Source organism: Talpa occidentalis, unplaced genomic scaffold, assembly GCF_014898055.3.
Source record: "Talpa occidentalis isolate TD23 unplaced genomic scaffold, MPIMG_talOcc4v2.1 talOcc4.3, whole genome shotgun sequence".
In the NCBI taxonomy this organism is placed as follows: domain Eukaryota; kingdom Metazoa; phylum Chordata; class Mammalia; order Eulipotyphla; family Talpidae; genus Talpa; species Talpa occidentalis.
Window position 1 is genome coordinate 151,648,209 of NW_023603184.1, and position 17,343 is coordinate 151,665,551.

The 17,343-nt window shown below is 71.8% G+C and overlaps 1 protein-coding gene across 1 annotated transcript; it reads left to right on the forward strand.

Annotated features, from left to right (window-relative positions):
• Positions 1–10,461: 10,461 nt before the first annotated feature.
• BOK (BCL2 family apoptosis regulator BOK) lies at positions 10,462–15,734 on the forward strand. Its single transcript, XM_037524309.2, has 4 exons — positions 10,462–10,684; positions 12,415–12,543; positions 14,153–14,316; positions 15,292–15,734. Exons 1-4 carry the CDS (start codon positions 10,462–10,464, stop codon positions 15,415–15,417), a joined length of 642 nt encoding a protein of 213 aa, XP_037380206.1. The 3' UTR covers positions 15,418–15,734.
• The last annotated feature ends 1,609 nt before the right edge of the window (positions 15,735–17,343 follow it).

A 17,343-nucleotide genomic window follows, 5' to 3' on the forward strand; every position in this document is an offset into this window, starting at 1 on the left:
GGAGAGCGTCCGCTCGCTGCGCGCCGGCCGGCCCGCGCGCCCGCCCGCCCGCCCGCCCGCCCGCCGCCCCCCGCGGCTCCATCCCCCCGGCCCGCCCGGCCCGCCCGGCCCCGGAGCCCCACCCGCAGCTCCGCGCCCGACGCCGACGCCCGCGCCCCCGGCCCGCGAAGCAGCGGCGGCGGCGGCGGCCGGAGACAGCGCAGCGGCGGCGACGCCGGCGGCGTGGCCCCGCGCGAGGCTTTCTGGGACACCGAGTCCCGCCGCGCCCCGCACGTCCGGGGCCTCGCCGCGCCGGACTACAACTCCCGGCGGGCCACGGGGCGGGGGCGGAGTGGGGAGGCCGGCGTGCCGCGGAGCGCATTGGGACTCCGAGTCCTACAGCCCGAGCGCCTGCGGACTACGATTCCCGGCAGGCGGCGCGGCGGGCGGGCGCCCCGCGCTCCCGCCCGCCCCGGCGTGCCGCGGAGCGCCCCGAGTCCTACAGCCCGAGCGCCTGCGGACTACGATTCCCGGCAGGCGGCGCGCGGGCGCCCCCGCTCCCGCCCGCCCCCGCCCCGGCCGCCCCCCTCCCGCGGGGGCGCCGCCCGGCCCCGGGCTCCCGCGCCGGCGGCGGCCTCGCCGGGCACGCGCAACGCCCTGCGCCGCGGCGGCCGGGCCCGCGGGGGCTCCCGGCGCCCGCTGCACGCGGGGGCGGCGGCTCGGGGCGGCCCGAGGAGGAGCGGCCGCCCTGGCCGGCCTGGGCGCCGCCGCCGCGAGCGCCGGGGGCGGGCGGGGCGGGCGGGCGGCCGCGGGGCGGCGTCCGGGGCGCGGGGAGCCCCCGCCTGAGGCCGCCCGGCCCGCAGCCCGCCTGGGCCCCCGGGAGCGGCCCTCCCGCGGCAGACCCGGCCCCGCCGCCCCGGGGGTCCCCGTCCCGCCGCCCGCCCTGCTCTGCGCCCCGCGCCGTCTCTGGGGCGCCCGCGCCCCGCACCCCTGGCCCGCGCCCCGCTCTTGCGCGCACAAATAAGTAAATTGAAAAAAAAAAGGGCAGCTGAGGGCGGCCCCGGCCCCTGGAGCAGCCCTCGCCGGAGCGCCCTGCAGCGCCTCCCGGCCGGCCCTGAAGGCCACATGCTCCCGGAAAGGCCAAGTCTGCTGCGCTTTCTTTAGCTAAAAATCTCAGAATTCACAATTCCGGGAGCAGAGGAACCTCTCAAGTTGCAGAGAGAGTCCCGTGTGGGCGTGGGACCCGGCGGGGGCTGCCTGGCCTCACCCCAGCCGCCCCGCCCTGCTGTGCCCTCGCTCCGCGGCGCCGGGGCCGGTCGCGTCTCAGTGAAGTGGAGGGAACCCGGGGAGGACGGGAACGGCCACGGGTGTTGGCTTGCAGGCCCCCCTGGTCCTGCCATCGGGCTGGAAGGTCCCCACCTCTCCTCCCTGGGGCCCAGGCTGCACCCCTCGACCTGTGGGCCTCCCGCGGGCTGGGGAGGTCGCCACCGGCCTCTTCCGCCTGGGAACCGCGATGCCCCGGCCAGGGCGCAGCCTCGGAGCCCACGGGATAAGCTGCAAGCTGGGCTCCTGGGGTGACTGGACTGGGGCCTGGGCCGGCACAGGCGCCTGGGAGACGCCGGGCCTGCAGGCCACAGGCGGGTGGCCAGGGGGCAGGCAGCCGAGGGGCAGGCCTGAGGGGCCAGGGTTAGTGTCCCTGGCCAGGGAGTGGGGCCAGAATTCAGGGAAGCTGCCTGGATTGCTGTAGCCTGGGGTGCAGGTGGGGTGGGCCCCTCTCCCACCCCAGTGCTTAGCCCCCCAGCCTGTGAGTCTTCAGAGGTTCTTCTGACGTGGCCCCCAATTTTCCAAGTGTGCTTTGGTGACCTGGTTCTACTGTCATGTTTAGAAAAACCCGTCCTTGGCCACAGGCCAAGACTTTGAGATCTCGGAACAATGCAAAGTGTTTTTTTTTTTAAAAGATTTCTTTATTTTTGGGCCTCCCCGGTGGCGCAGCGGTTGAGCGCTGGGATGCGAAGCTGCCCGCAGCCTCTGCAGCGCCAGTTCGATCCCCGGCTGCTCCCCGGCCACCGGAGGAGGGTCCCGCATGGCGCGCAGACCCCTCCTGCCGCCCGCTGCTCCCCTCAGCAGTGTCCTTCGGTCCTTCTGTCTGCTCTGCTCCCCGCTCTGGCTCTGGTGGATTCTCTCACCCTCCCGCGCTTCTGACTGTACCCAGTGCTTGTGTAAATAAAAGAAATAAATAAATCTTTAAAAAAAAAGATTATTTTTATACAAGAGCCAGGGTACAGGCCAGAGGTGTGGGAGTGAGAGGATTCACCAGAGACAGAACGAGGAACAGAACAGGTAGACTGATCGAAATACGCTGCTGAGCAGCGGGTGAGACAGGAAAGGTCTGCTGCACCATGTGGGCTGCTCCAAGGCTGGCGGGGATGAACCGGCGCTGCAGAGGCTGCGGACAGCTCCACAGCGCTGCGCTCAAGGGCCTGCACCGCCAGGGAGGCCCACAACGCAGGGTGTTTTGAAGCAGCTGGTGCCTGAGCACGCCGCAGCTCTCGGTGGGGGGACTGCGGAGAGAAGGGGCCGTGTGGGGAAACACAGTGGGCAGGAGGCTTGCAGGCACCGTGGCAGGCAGGCCTGTTCTGCGTGCGCCCTGCGTAGGGCGCAGCCCAGTCAGCTGCTCGCCTGCCTCCTCCGTGAGGCCTTGCAGGTGAGCACCCCACCTGGGGACACGGCTGTGGCTGCCCCGTGGGACCCTGATGCAGCCACCCACAGCCCGCCCCGCCCTGCCGGGTGACAGGGAGGAGAAAGCTGCGCCCTGGGCTAAAGGTTACCGCGTCTCAACCTGAGGGAGACCCTGTCGGGCCTGTGACCTTGGGGAGGTGGCCGTTGCCTGCCCCTCCCCCTCCCCTCTGGGAACCGATGCTGGGGCCGTGCTCTCCCAGAGCTGGAGCGTGGGGGGGCCGGAGGGCTGGCCGGACCGCAGGTGCTACCAAGGCTCGGACAGGTCAGGTCCTGCTGGGCTGCCGTCAGGGGGCCTGCGGCGCTGCTGCCTCCTGGAGGCCGCGGGGCCACTGGGCCCTGGCCTTTTCCTGCCTCTCGTGGCCAGGCAGCCCTGGCTCAGGCCGCCTCCCTCTGCGGCGTCTCTGGTCACGCTTGTCGCCAGGCTGGGCGCAGCCCTCGCCTCTCTGAGCCAACCGCTCTTCCCTGTCACAAGGACCTGTGTGGCTGGCGGCCACAGGCCTCCCGGGCATGCAGGGTGCCGTCCCCTGGAGGTGATCCAGTTGACGTCACCCCCAGAGCCCTCTGCCCCTCGAGGCAGCTGGTCACAGGGCTCTACAGGCCCTCGCGGGGCGGCTCGCTGGGCACCCCATTCCCAGCACAGCAGGAAGCACAGGCGGGCGGCAGCCCTGCTCACAGGAGAGAGGCCAGGCCAGGTGGAGCCTTGCAGCAGCAGCCTGGGACGCAGGTGTACGCTGGGAGCCTGGAGGCCGGGGCAGGGCGGTGTGGCGTGCGGAGAGCACGGCCTGCGGTGTGACGAGAGCACACAGCGCAGTGGACAGTCTGAGGACAGGAAGGCGCAGGAGGCGCTCCCCCAGCCAGCAGTGCCGCCGGACTCAGGCCCAGAGAGAACGAGCAGCGAGACCTGGAGGGCCCGGCTGTGCCAGCATCCTCCAGGAGGAGGCAGAATGCGGGGGTGCCCGAGGGCACGGAGCAGGGGCCAGAGGCGCAGGGGGACACCAGTGGGGGTAGCGGGGGACCCAGAGAGCGGGGCGGCCGGGGGCACAGGGCTTCCCACAGACGGACACTTGACAACACGGACTCTCAGCCACGTGCGTGCCCGCGGGGGTCCCCAGAATTGGAGAGGAGCGTGGCTGTCAGGTTCTGGGGCTCCAGTCTTGACCTGACTCATCGCAGCAAACCTCGGCACATGGAGGACATGGCTGGCCCTCAGAAGCCCCGGGGTGTCCAGCGCTGAGAGCTGCTCCAGGACGAAGGCACAGGGGGCTGGCGGGAGGACGGGGCCCAGTGGGGTCACCCCGCGCGAGTCCTGAGGCTGGTGTCTGGTGTCCACACCGGGCCCAGGAGCAGCCCGTGACCAGGTGGCGGGCAGCCCGGCAGAGCCCGACATCCAGGGGCGGCCCCAAACTGCAGGGGTGGGCTGGAAGGGCAGGTGGCCGATGCGGAGCCAGGCCTGGGGCCTCTGCGCTTGGGGCTCTGCCAACACCTTGGCTCCGGACTCGTGGCCCCGAACCGTCAGTGGGCAGAGGCGGGCAGCCCGGGACAGCAAAGAGGCGCGAGGGGCAGGCGGAAGGGCCCCCGGGGCCAGAGGCCGAGCCCTCCACATCTGCCCGGTGAGCTACGAGCTCGCAAGCCGAGCCACAGGCACACGGAGCCGGGTGTCGCCCACCCGCCAGCACAGAGGGAGCGCGGCTGGCCTGGCTGGAAGGAGACCACGAGGCCAACGTCCAGGGGCACTGGCCAGGCCGGTCCCCCACGCCCGAGCGGCGGGGCCAAGCCCAGCAGGAGGGCTCCCCCCACACCCTAAGTCTCAGGGAAGCCGAAAGGACAAGAACACCGTGCCTCCTGCCAGCCCGGAGTCTGGACTTGCCCTTCTGTAGAGAAGGTTGCGCTCTGGCAGCCACGGTGGGCAGACTGGACACTACCTGCAGGAGGAGCCGCTGCCCTACCCGGCCTGGAGCCCGGCATCTGGGCACACAGCAGGCAAGTCCCTTAAGCCACAGTCCTCAGAGAGAAGACACTGCCTGAAACTCAGAGCTGGACGCTAGCCAGAGCAGGCCCAGGGCACAGGGCCTGGTGGACCATGGGGGTGGACACAGTGGGGCGCGCCCAGACGGCAGAGGGGCAGGGCGGGAACCTGGTGGCCTCTGGCTGCACCTGGGGGATGTGGTGGGCAGGAGGGGCTCCCGCAGAGCGAGGAGGAGGCGTTTGAAAGGACTGGCAGCGTTGGCCGTTGGCACTTGGCAGCCAGCAGGAGGCCAGAGGAGGCAGCAGCTGGCCGGGCGCACAGCTGGGAGCCTGTGGCTGAGGGGGCAGGTCTGCGGTGGGGCCATGGGGAGGCAGAGGGAGGAGATGGGCAGACATGCCGCCTCCTCCCTTGGCCCATTTGCTCTGGCTGTGAGCTTCTTCCTAGGAATTGATGAACTGCCATCGGGCGACTCTTTCCTGCCCAGCGGCCCAGGTGGGCAGGGCGAGGCCAGGCTCAGTGACCAGGGCCTGGGTGTTTCATCTGGGAGCACCACGGCCACCGGAGGCTGAGCGGAAGCGCGCGGCTGCGTGTGGGTCCCCACCAAGAACTGGAACCAGACGTGGCTTCTGGCTGCATGCGCAGGCCCTGCACCGGCCCAGTGGACACGGCCGTGAAGGTGGCCGGGGCGGGGGTGGGGGAGTGTGCTGACTCCTGTGTCCACAGGGAGTGGCAGCAGGGGCCACCTCTCCTGAGGGGCGGAGGTGCGGGGGAGCCCCCCCACAAAGGGCTGGGGTCCCTGAAAGCCCAGCCTGCAGCCAGGTCAGAGTGTGCAGCTGCGCGCCCACCTGGGGGTGGCAGAGCCTCAGAGCGCACACGCCCTAGGTCCCCAGGGGGCAGCAGGGCAAGCAATGGCCCAGGGCACGTGGCTGGGGGCCAGGTTCGTCTTGAGGGTCAAACCCCAGAAAATTGCCCACCTCACTGGTAGTGCTGGACCAGCTGCCAGCCAAGCTGGCCGAGGAAAAGTACAATTTTTCTAATGTGACAAAAGTGGATTTGAGCAGCCATGCCAGGTCAGGGGCTCAGCCTGGCCACAGCCAACCCCGGGCCAGTGGTTGGAGCCGCAGGCCCCACACAGGGCAGAGGTGCAGTGGGAGGGCGCAGCTGGGGGAGCCGGCCATGTTTTTAAAGACAAGGATTCAAACCCAGAACATCCACTAAATGTGGACCAGCCACGGGAAAGGAATGGCCCATGAGAACGGGTGGGTTCCCCGCCTGGACGGGTTACTGGCTCCAGGGCCCTGGCGGGGAGGTCAGGTGGCACTCTGGGGCCAGACACCCGCTGCTCAGCACTCAGGGACTGCCTACACACTGCATGAGGGGCTACACAGGGTGCTGCCTGGCCCTGGGGCGTCTCTGGAGAGAGGGGTGGGAAGGCTGACTCTAGACACTGGTGTTCACCCTCCTGGCCCCTTTGCGGGGCTGACCCTCAGGGAGGTGGCCCCTGCCCTGGCTCCTGGTCCACTCCCAGCCACTGCCTGAACTGGCTCTCAGGCCGTTGACCAGCCCCGTGACACCACTGTCTGCTCCCGCAAGAAGAACGGGCTTCTGCGGAAAATAAGCAGTGAGCGCAGGCCCAGGAGCAGCCTTGGTCCCGGAGAGCCTTATGGTCCCCCAAGTGACATCTCCTGTGACCACGGGCTCACTGCCCCAACTCCAGGCGGCTCGGGAGCAGTACCCAGCCCAGGGCCCTGGCCCGCCTCTGCCCGGTGAGCTCTCCAGAGGGCCAGCGAGAACCTCCTGCCCCCGCAGCACTGTGGCTCCACCCAGGCTCTGGTGCAGCTGGCCCCAGCCTGCTCCGTGCTCCCCAACCCCAGAGGCAGGTGAGGGGACCCTCCTGGGCACCAGCGCTGCAGGCCACGGGTGCCGTGCTGCCGGGCCTGTTCTTCCCAGAGCAGCGGCTGGCCCTGGAGCGGGCTGGGTGCTGGCCGGGCACACGCCCGCGGGCACGCGGCCCCATTTTTAGCTTCTGCCTCTGGGACTCTCGAGACATCCCCAGGGCTCAAGGGTGCTATAATTTTTTGGTCAGGGTCCCCCGCCTCCCTCTGCTCCAGGTCCACCCCCTCCTGGCTTTGGGCAAAGTGGCCCCATCCTGCGCCCCTGCAGAGAGATCTGGGCCCTCCGACTTTCTGGAAGCTTCTGGCCTCCTTCCCATTGGTGGGTGGAGAGCATCGATTCCATTTCTGTCGCCATCTGCACCAGGATGCAGAGGCGCCCCTGCTGCCGCGATTGCTGAAGACCAGGGGCCCCCCAAGCCGCAGAGAAAAGGGGCAGGAGCGTGAAGGCAGGGTCGAGAATAAACCTGTCCTCCTAAAAGCACACGGTTAAAGGGACCCACGGAAAGATCTGGCGGCCACAGAGCAGCCTGCCCTGGCCCCGAGTGGCCAAGTGCACCCCAGGGCCAGGGGCAGCCCCGCCCCGCCCCGCCCCCGCCCCGCCCCCGCCCCGCCCCCGCCCCCAGTCCCGGCTCCCAGCCATTCCGCACAAGCCCCGCCCCTCCAGGCCCCGCCCCCAGCCATTCCGCACAGGCCCCGCCCCCAGTCCGGCTCCCAGCCATTCCGCACAGGCCCCGCCCCTCCAGGCCCCGCCCCCAGCCATTCCGCACAGGCCCCGCCCCTCCAGGCCCCGCCCCCAATCCGGCTCCCAGCCATTCCGCACAGGCCCCGCCCCTCCAGGCCCCGCCCCCAGTCCCGGCTCCCAGCCATTCCGCACAGGCCCCGCCCCTCCAGGCCCCGCCCCCGTCCGGCTCCCAGCCATTCCGCACAGGCCCCGCCCCTCCAGGCCCCGCCCCCAGTCCGGCTCCCAGCCATTCGCACAAGCCCCGCCCCTCAGGGCGTCGCCGGAGGAGGACGCCCTCCCCGCGGGCGCGGCTGCCCTGCGGGGTCCAGGCGGGGACCCGGCCACCTCGGAGCCTTCCGGCTATGGCGTCACTCCTTGGGGATCCCTCTGCGCCCCGAATTGTGGCCACGCAACGGCCCAGCGCAGGCCGCTGTGGAAGTCCGGGGCTCCCGGCCGGAGCCGGCGGTGTAGACGGGCCGTGGGCGACGTCTGACCCGCGCGGGCGGGGCCCCGCAGCGGTTCTCCTGGACTCGGGCCCGCGGTCAGCTCGCGGGCTCGGCCGCTGGAGACGGCGCCTCGAGGCCGGGCGGCGGGTCTGGAAGCGGAGCCGGCTTCTCGGGGAAACTCAGGGCCGGGGTGGCCGGAGGAATGTCCCCGGGGCTGGGCCGCGGCCGGAGGACGGCCGGCTGCAGCCTGACGGGCTTCCTCAGGCCGTCGCGGTGTCCAGGGTCGGGCCGGGAGCTCCCCGCCCTCGTGAAAAGCGCTTGGGTCGGTTCCACTCCCAGTGCTGAGCCGAGGAAGCGGGGCACCCGCGTCAGGCAAGGCCGGTCCAGCCAGGCCCGCGGTCTTCCCCCCCGGCCGCAGCCCCTGAGGGCTTGGGCCCATCCCTGCTCCCCGGAGACGGGACGTCGCCAGGAAAGAGGCTGCGGGGGCTGCCCGGCCACGGTGGGGGCAGCAGGAGTGAGGCGCTGTCTCTCTGGGCAGGCCAGGCTGTCCCCCGCTGGGGTGCGGCCCGGGGTCACCCCCACAGCGGGCAGGCTGGCTCTGACCAGTCCCTGGACCCCCTGGTGAGGTCCCCCATTCTGAGCGCCCGCGTTTCCACCTGTAAAGTACAGGGAGGTCCACACCTGAGAGCTCCTCAGAACTGCCAGGGCAGGCTGGTGCCGGCCCCTCGACGGCACTCGCTCTGCCCAGCACCGTGGTGGCGGCTCTGAGGCCTGGGCAGCCTGGGAGGTGGGGCCTTCATTCTCCAGGAGCGGAGGCAGGGCCAGGCCTGGGGCGACAGGCCGCTCCCGGCTGCTCGTGGGGCCCCGGCAGCTACGGCCGGGGTTCTCTTGGCCTCACAGCGTGGGCTGGGAGACGCACCCTCAGGTTCATTTCTCTGGACAGATTTATGTGGGTTTGGGATGTTCTTCAACTGCTTAGAAGAACGGCCCGGTGAGTGGCCCCCCGGCGGCCCAGGGGTTGAGCACAGCACTGTGAAGCCGTCCACAGCCCCCGCAGCGCGGGTTCCATCCCCGGCCAGGGAGGGACCCACAGGGCGCAGCAGACCCTCCTGTCTCCCCCTGCTCCCCTCAGCAGCGGGTTTCAGGGGATCCGCCTGCTCCGCTCCCCGCTCTGTCTCGGGGGAGTCCTCTCACCCCCCACACCTCTGGCTGCACCCCGGCTCTTGTGCGCATACATAAATCTTTAAAAACAAACAAACAAAAAAGAACTCCTCAGCGAAACCAGTGAAGCCTAGAATTTTCTTTGTAGGAAGATTTAAAATTAGACTAAATTGACTTAATTGGTACAGGAACTGCTCAGATTTTCTCTTCTTCCGGCACCAGCTTTGGTAAATTGCTTTTCGTCACTGTTCCAACTCGCTGCCACGAAGCGGGTCCCACTTGCTTTCCCCTGGCGTCCCTCACGTCTGGGCTGGCGCTCTTCTTCACTCCTGATGTTGGAATTTGTTTCCTTTTTCTCCTCACTCGATATTTCCAGGGGGTTATCAAATCTATTAATCTCTTTAAAGACCCAACTTTCAGGGCCTCCCCGGGGGCGCAGCGGCTGAGCGCTGGGAGGCGAAGCTGCCCGTAGCTTCTGCGGCGCCGGTTCGATCCCCGGCTGCTCCCCGGCCACCGGAGGAGGGTCCCGCATGGCGCGCAGACCTCTCCTGCCGCCCGCGGCTCCCCTCAGCAGTGTCCTTCGGTCCTTCTGCCTGCTCTGCCCCCCGCTCTGGCTCTGGGGGATCCTCTCACCTCCCGCGCTCCTGAGGGTGCCCAGGGCTCGTATAAACGCATAAATTATAAAAAGATAACTGAATGTTTAAGACAAACCACAAAAGCGGCGTCAGACGGGCCGGCGCGGCGAGGAGCCCCCCGAGGCAGGCGGCGCGGGACCCAGGCGGCTCCCCAGGGCCCCGGGGGCCTCCCCAAGCCGGGCGCCGGCCGCGGCCCCGCCCCCGGGGCTGCCGCTCCATAGAAGGCGAAGCCCAGCCTCGGCCTGGCCGGCGGGAGCCGCCCGCGCGCCCGCGCCCCGGGCGAGGACGGGGACGGGGACGGGGACGGGCGGCGCCGGGCGGGGACGGGGACGGGGACGGGGACGGGGACGGGCGGCGCCGGGCGGGGACGGGGACGGGGACGGGGACGGGGACGGGGACGGGACGGGCGGCGCCGGGCGGGGACGGGGACGGGGACGGGGACGGGGACGGGCGGCGCCGGGCGGGGACGGGGACGGGGACGGGGACGGGGACGGGCGGGGACGGGGACGGGGACGGGGACGGGGACGGGCGGCGCCGGGCGGGGCGCGCCCCGCGGGCCTGAACGGCCGGACCGCGGCGGGCGGGGCCGGCGGCGCGCGGGGGCGAGGCCGGGGCTGGGCCGCCCGCCCCGCCCCGCCCCGCCCCGGCCCGCCCCGGCCCGCCCCGCCCCGCCCGGCCCGGCCATGCGGCGGGAGAGGTGAGCGCGGCGGCGCCCGCGGAGGCCGCGCCGGGGGCCGCGGGGCGGGGCGGGGCGGGGCGGCGCGGGCTTCCCCGCGGGGCTGCTCCTCCGCGCCCGCCCGGCCCCCGCGACCCGGCGGCGCGCCCGGGAGGGGCGGGGCGGGGCGGGGCGGGCGGGCGGCCCGAGCGGACGCCGCCCCCCGCGCCGGCCGCGGCCGAGCCGGGTGTCCCGCGGCGCGCCATGGAGGTGCTGCGGCGCTCGTCGGTGCTGGCCGCGGAGCTCCGGGACGCCCTGGAGCGCGCGCCCGCGGACAAGGAGCTGGTGGCGCAGGCCAAGGCGCTGGGCCGCGAGTTCGTGCACGCGCGGCTGCTGCGCGCCGGCCTCGCCTGGAGCGCGCCCGAGCGCCCCGCGCCCGCGCCCGGGGCCCGCCTGGCCGAGGTGTGCGCCGTGCTGCTGCGCCTGGGTGAGTGCCGGCCCGGCCCGGCCCGGCCCGGCCCGGCCCGGCCCGCGGCGGCGGCGGGGGTCCTCGGGCCCGAGCGGCGCCCCCCGCGCCGGGCGCGTCTCCCCCTCTGCGGGGCCGGCGCCCCGGACCCTGCCCCCGCGCCCTGGCTGGGGACCCCGGCCCCCGCGCCCCCCGCGCCCCCCGCCCCGTGCGCCTGCCGGGAAGAGCCCGGGCCGGCCGCGCTTCCCCGCTGACCCTGCCGGGCCGCGCCGCGCGCTTCGATGTTTGTTTTGGAAAATAGGTCCTCGGGCCGCCGGCCGTGCCCCCTCATTCCGAGGCCTCCCCGGGCGCCCCAAATCAAGACGGCCTCGGGGGTGGGTGGCCCCGGGCCCACCCCGGAGCGGGGCATGGGGGGTGCCCAGGGGCACGCGTTTCGGGGGCCACGCCAGCCCAGCTCCACTCTCCAAAGTCCGGCCCCGCAGACGGGTCCCCAGCAGACCGGGCCTCCGGACCCCGGGACCCAGCCTGAAACGTCCTGGGTGCAGAGATGGGCCGCGAGGGCGGCCGCAGGGTGGAGGTGGCTCTCCCGGCAGCGTGGAGGGGGGCTGGCCAGCTTCTGAGGTGGAGGGGTACCCCGGGGCCCCGTGTCGGGCGTGTCTGGCGTAGACCTGCCTGCCTGCGGCGGGTGGGGCAGCCGGGACTCCTCGGGGCCAGCCTGGAGGGCTGCTGGGGAGCTAGTGCCCCGTGAACCTCCCGGTGGACAGCAAGTCTGGGGTGCCCCCTGGGCTCTGCGGACCTGGCCAGGGTGCACGGTCCCCTCCACCCCCCTCTGCCCTCTTCCCGCCAGGGCCCAGCCCTCAAGGCCCCTCTCCGCCAACCGGCTTGCCGCCCTGTCCACTCTGGCCCAGCCCCTGCTGTAGGGCTAGCTGCCCCCTCCCGCCCCCAGCCGTCTGGTGTGGTCTCCCGGCCCCTGGCCCCCCCCAGCTCAGATGCCCAGCGTCACAGATAGTGCTGAACAGGAAGAGGCCCCGGCTGCCCCCCAGGGACCGGTCAGGGCCAGCCCCCGCCGCCCCGGTCTGTGTGTGGGAACAGCCCGGCGGCCCTGGGAACCTGCTGCCTCCTCTGGCCTTCAGCTCTGGCCGCGGACCTTGGTTCACTGGACGGATGCAGCTGGCCCCGCAGCACATGGCCCACCAGCCAGGGCAGGCGTGCGGCCAGCGTTCCTCTGCTGGCTTTGGCTGCAGGAGTGGTCGGGCTGGAGACACGGCCAGGCTGAGCGGTTCCCACGTCCCCGGGGCTGGGGCCGCGCCGCTGCCCCATGGGGAGCATGTCCACCGTGGCTGGTCCAGACACATCCGCTTGGCCCCACAGCGTGTTGGAGGCAGAAGGTGCTGGGCGCCCAGGCAGTGGCCCGGCCTCTTGGTTCACTGAGGCAGCTCCGGGGCTGCCCCCCTTGCAGCCCATCCCCACAGGCCCTGGCTGCCAGCCCCACAGCACGCGCCTCCCGCGGTGTGGCTGTGAGTCACCCGGCAGGCAGGGCCACGCCTGGATTCCCACCCCACCGGCCCAGCCGGCTTGGGGTGAGGCCTCGGAGGTGGGTCTGGGAGTGCTCAGGGCACCTCTCCGGTCTCCTTGTCCCCAGGGACCGAAGTGGGGGGTCTGGTGGGGGTGGGGTCTCAGCCAGAGGTGGCGGGGGCTATGTGCAGTGGGCGAGGCGGCTGTTGCCGGCGCTGACCAGTGTGGCCGCTCAGGGGACGAGCTGGAGCGGATCCGGCCCGGCGTCTACCGCAACGTGGCGCGCCAGCTGAGCCTGTCCCTGCAGTCCGAGACCGTGGTGACCGACGCCTTCCTGGCCGTGGCTGCCCACATCTTCTCTGCAGGTAGGTCCATACCCGGCGGCCACGGCTGCAGCGCAGGCGTGTGGGTCAGGCTGCGACCCTGCCCCGTGTGGCCCGCTCACTGGACCACCCAGGGAGCCCCGCAGGGTGCCCCCTGTCTGGGCACCAGTCCAGCCCTAGGGGTGGGGAGTGCGGGCGCCCAGTTCAGGGGCTGGTGCCGGCGGAGTGGGGGTGCGGGGGGCCAGGTGGTAGGCGTGGCCGGGCCTTCTGGAATGGTCTGCTGTGGGAGCAGGGCCCCTGCGCTGTGAGGCGAGGGGGCCTGAAGTCTGCCCTGGCGGGCACGTGGCCTCTGCTTGGGCCAGGCAGGGCTGCCTGGGCTGGCGCAGCCGCTCCCGGCCGGGACCTCAGACTGCTCCTGGCCTCCGGCCCTGCGCATCGCACCCTCTCAGCCCGGAGGGCCTGATGCAGCGGGCCTCCCTCGGTCGCGCCAGTGTGGCAGGGACGCAGGACACAGGACGGCTGGCTGCGGGAAGTGCCCCTCCGGGGCCACCCCCGGGTTAACACCGACCTCCCGGGCAGAAGTTGCCAGAGCCAGGACCTCCTGTGGGGGGTCCAGGCGGGTGGGTAGGTGCCTCCAGAATCCTGCGGCCTGACCTGGTCCTGGGCCCTCAGGGGCAGCCAGCACTGGTGCTGACCGTGGTCTGGGCAGCGGAGGAGCCGCCTGGTCAGCTGATGGGCGGGGTGAGGTACTGCTGCCTGCTGGCCCAGCGTGAGGAGCTGTGGTGTGCACCTGATCGGGAACGCAGGGCAGGGTGCCGAGGGACCAGGACGAGAGGTGGGGGCGTGGCGGGGGTGCCTGGGAGGAGCCGGGCGGGGCCTGCATCCCAGGTACTGCCGGGCTCCTGGGCCCTGCAGTGCGGCGGCGCCTGCCCTGTCTCTGGGCTGGTCTCCGGCCAGCTTTGAAGGGAGGCTGCAGGGCAGGGTGGGCAGCAGGTCCCTGGCCACGGCGGGCGTGCAGGCCGGGGACAGCGCTCCCTGCCCAGACTGGCCAGTTGGGCTCAGGCCCGTGGGCTCCTCAGAAAGGTGCTGGGCGCTGGGGGCAGGGTCTGCGGGGGTGGGTGGGCCAGAGGGTGACCAGGAGCCGGCGCTGGGGGGCGCGCCTTCAGCTTGCGACTCTAAATCTCCCTTTTCCTTTGGACTGGGGGGAGGGTCCGCCCCAGCACCCCGGCAGCCCCGCCCCACCCCCTCCTCTCCGGGTGGAGGCGCAGCGGGTGTTGGGCCGTTGGGCCGGGTGGTCTGGGCCTGGGGACTGGGTGGTGGGTGCGCCTCCGGGCTCCCGCTCCGCAGCCTCCCCCAGCCTGGGCGCTCCCAAGGGCCCCTCGCAGGCCGGGCGAGGTGGGCCGTGGGGGCCGCTGCCCGGAGTTGGCACCCGGCCTGGGCTCGGCTCTGCTGCAGGCTTCTCGTGGGCACCAGCGGTCGTGAACCTCCCTGTGCCCGGGACCCCTCCCCACGCCGGGGGCTGCCTCCGGGCTCGCCTGGAAGGGCCTCGCTCTGCAGCCGCCCCACCCTCGGGGCGCACGGCCCGGCTGCTGCGCCACTGGCTAGGTGGCCGCTGGCCCGGCGCCCGCTGACTGCGCGGCCCCCTCCGCAGGCATCACGTGGGGGAAGGTGGTGTCGCTGTACGCGGTGGCCGCGGGGCTGGCGGTGGACTGCGTGCGCCAGGCCCAGCCCGCCCTGGTCCACGCGCTCGTCGACTGCCTCGGGGAGTTTGTGCGCAAGAGCCTGGCGGCCTGGCTGCGGCGGCGCGGAGGATGGGTGAGCCGGGCGGCGTGGGGCGCGGCGGGTGGGTGAGCCGGGCGGGCGTGGGGCGCGGCGGGTGGGTGAGCCGGGCGGGCGTGGGGCGCGGCGGGTGGGTGAGCCGGGCGGGCGTGGGGCGCGGCGGGTGGGTGAGCCGGGCGGGCGTGGGGCGCGGCGGGTGGGTGAGCCGGGCGGGCGTGGGGCGCGGCGGGTGGGTGAGCGCGGGCGGGGGGTGGGGCGGGGCGGTGATTGGGGCGAGGGTGCGCTCCAGGCGAGGCTCCCCACTCCTGACCCCAGCTCCCTACCTGCAGCCCTCACGCCTGCCGCCCCTGCCCAGGGGCGACCCTGGGGGCCTCTGGGGCATGGGAGGGAGACCCACCGCCTCCGAGCATGCTTGCCCGCCCAGCCCTGCGTGTCCGGAGAGCTGACCCGAGGGGCCCGAATCGCGGTCCCCCTGCACGGCCCTGGGCGCTGCTGCACCGGGCTGGGGTCGGCCCCACCCACGGGAGCGCTGACCTCTGCCCTGTCAACCAAGCGGGTGGTGGGCGCGGAGCTTGGCGGCTGATCCTGGACCCTGCCGTGGCCTCACCTGACCAGGCCGGCGGGGCCGGCGCCCCTCCGGACACCAGAGGCCTCGGTGCCTCCCGCTCTGGAGGCTGGCCGGGGTGGCCTGGGAGGCGCTGGCCGAGGCCAGGCTGCGAGGAAAGACTCCTGTCTTAGCAGGGAGGGCGAGGAGACGGAGAGTGGCCGTTACTCCCACAAGGCTCCTTGGCCCCTGTCCTCGCGGGTCTCGGTGGAGGTGCTCTCCTGGCGCCGCGGGTGTCCCTGGGCTGGGAGCTAGCACAGGGGCCACAGCAGCTTCTCCTTGCCGGGCTGCCCGGCCCTCCAGCTCAGGCCCCACGGGGCCATCGGGCCAGGCTGACCCTCAGCGCCTGGCATTCTGGTGTGGGCACGGGGCTCTCAGCTTGACTGACCAAGCTTCTTCTCTCCCAGACGGATGTCCTCAAGTGTGTGGTCAGCACTGACCCTGGCTTCCGCTCCCATTGGCTGGTGGCCGCCCTCTGCAGCTTTGGCCGCTTCCTGAAGGCCGCCTTCTTCGTGCTGTTGCCAGAAAGATGAGCCTCGGGCTCCAGCAGTGGCCACAGCCCAGCCCCCACCCAGGAGGCCTCTGCAGGGCGAGGGCGGGGCAGACTCCCGCCGTCCCCTCGCCCGACCCCCTCTGGGGCCGAGAGCCTTTGTGGGGCTGGGGCTGCTCACCTGTGCCTGCTCCCACTGTGAGGGGCCTGAGACCCTGTGAGGGCAGCACGAAGCCCCAGGCCGCTTGCTGGGTCCACTCCTGGGCAGCGGCCCGGCTGGCCCTGCGGTTAGAGAGGGGCAGGGTGAGACTCTGGGGTGTGGGTGGAGGGGTGTGCTCACTTCCAATAAAGTGCTGTTGGTGGGGCCACCTGTCTGCTTCCACGTCCTTCCTTGGGGCCCGGGGGGCGGGAGAGCCCAGCGCCAGCTGCGCTCCGCTGGGCCCAGGTGCCAGGACAGCAGCCTACACGCGTCCCCCAGAAGCAGAGCCTGCTGCCCGCCCACGGCCTGTCCCCTGCGGACTCCTGCTGGCCCCAAGGCCCACCGCGTCTCACTCAGGCCGGGGCCCCAGGCAGGCCCTTCTCGGCTGCCGCTGGCCATTCCACCTGGGGTTCCCTTTCTGAAGCCTAGGCCCTTCTGCCTGCTGAGCCCAGGGGCCGCCCAGCAGCTCGGCCCGCCGCCCCAGGGCCATTGCACCCCCCGTCTGCAGGATAAGAGGTGCAAGAAGCCCGAGAAACCCCCGCCGTTCAGACACAGCAGCTGCGGGGCCCTGTGGCCTCACGGCTTCGGGGCCCGAGCCCGCCTCTCCGCTGCTGCATGGTTGGCTACAAGGCACCGGAAGCCTGGATGTGAGCTTCTTGCTGGGGGAGAGGAGCCTTGGTGTGCTCTTTCTGGGCAGTAACTCGCCTCCACAGACAGCCCCAGACCTGGCGTCACCACAGACCCCGTGTAGCCTCCAAACAGGGCCTCGGCCTGGCCCCTGAAGCCCCTTCACAGAGGGCAGCATAGCCCCCATGCCCCCAGGTTGGCAAGAGGCTGCGGGGCCCAGAGGCTCGGCCCAGGGTCTCCCGCGGGAGCTGGTGGTCATGCACCAGCAGAGCCCACGCTGCGGCTCTCGAGCGAGGCCGGGAGGACGTGTGCCGGCCAGGGCCTGGCCCTGGGGACGCCCGCCGGTGGGGACGGCCTGCGCTGACTGGCAGGGGTGCCCAGATCCATCCAGAACAGCATCTTTTCTGTGAAACATGCGTGTCCTGGGGCGGAGCAGATGGTGCCAATGTGAAGTGCCCAGTTTGTGCTTACAGGGGTAAAATCAGAGGATTCAAATGGTCACGTATCGGCCTGAAACATGAGCTGCAAATGGTGCCGGTGGGAGCTTGGTTTCTCTTAAAACATGCCTGTCCCGTGCGAGACCCGGCCAGGGGCACTGGGCACTCGGTGACAACAGGCCCGCTTCTGCCGGGGCTGGCACGGGCTCTGGGGCCAGTGGGGCCATCTGTCCGGTGTATGGGCAGACACCAGCCCTGGGGCAGCCTCAGGAAACGTGTCTCCCACAGACTGGAGGTCCCGCCACCAGGCCAGACGCGAGGCCCACAGGAACTCGGGTGAATCGCAGCCCAGAGGGCGCGGGGTCTCGGCTCTGGCCCCGCCTTCTGGAGGGCACAGGACAGAGCCCTGGGGTCTGGCTGACCCCCGAGAACGCGCTGACCTCAAACAAAAAGCCACCGGCACTTCACTCACGAGGGGGGCTTGTGTGGCTCCACCACTGACGGGCAATACCATCTCCTGGGTAGACGTGGTCAGTCCCTCGCTCTCCCTGGCAGGTGCTGTAGGTGCAAGCGGTCTGTTGGCCGGTCATTGTCCTGTCTGAGGGATGCAGCTCCTGGACACAGAGGCCCTTGGCTGTCAGGAGCGGGCCCACGAGGGGCCTCCAGGTGGCCAGAGCACTGGGGGCTGCGGGTACCTGTCCCCCAT

Coding starts and splice junctions, on each gene's coding strand:
- BOK (XM_037524309.2), top strand. CDS start 10,462: ATGGAGGTGCTGCGGCGCTCGTCGGTGCTGGCCGCGGAGCTCCGGGAC. Junction 12,544..14,152: donor TGCCCACATCTTCTCTGCAG/GTAGGTCCATAC, acceptor CCCCCTCCGCAG/GCATCACGTGGGGGAAGGTG. Junction 14,317..15,291: donor TGCGGCGGCGCGGAGGATGG/GTGAGCCGGGCG, acceptor CTTCTCTCCCAG/ACGGATGTCCTCAAGTGTGT.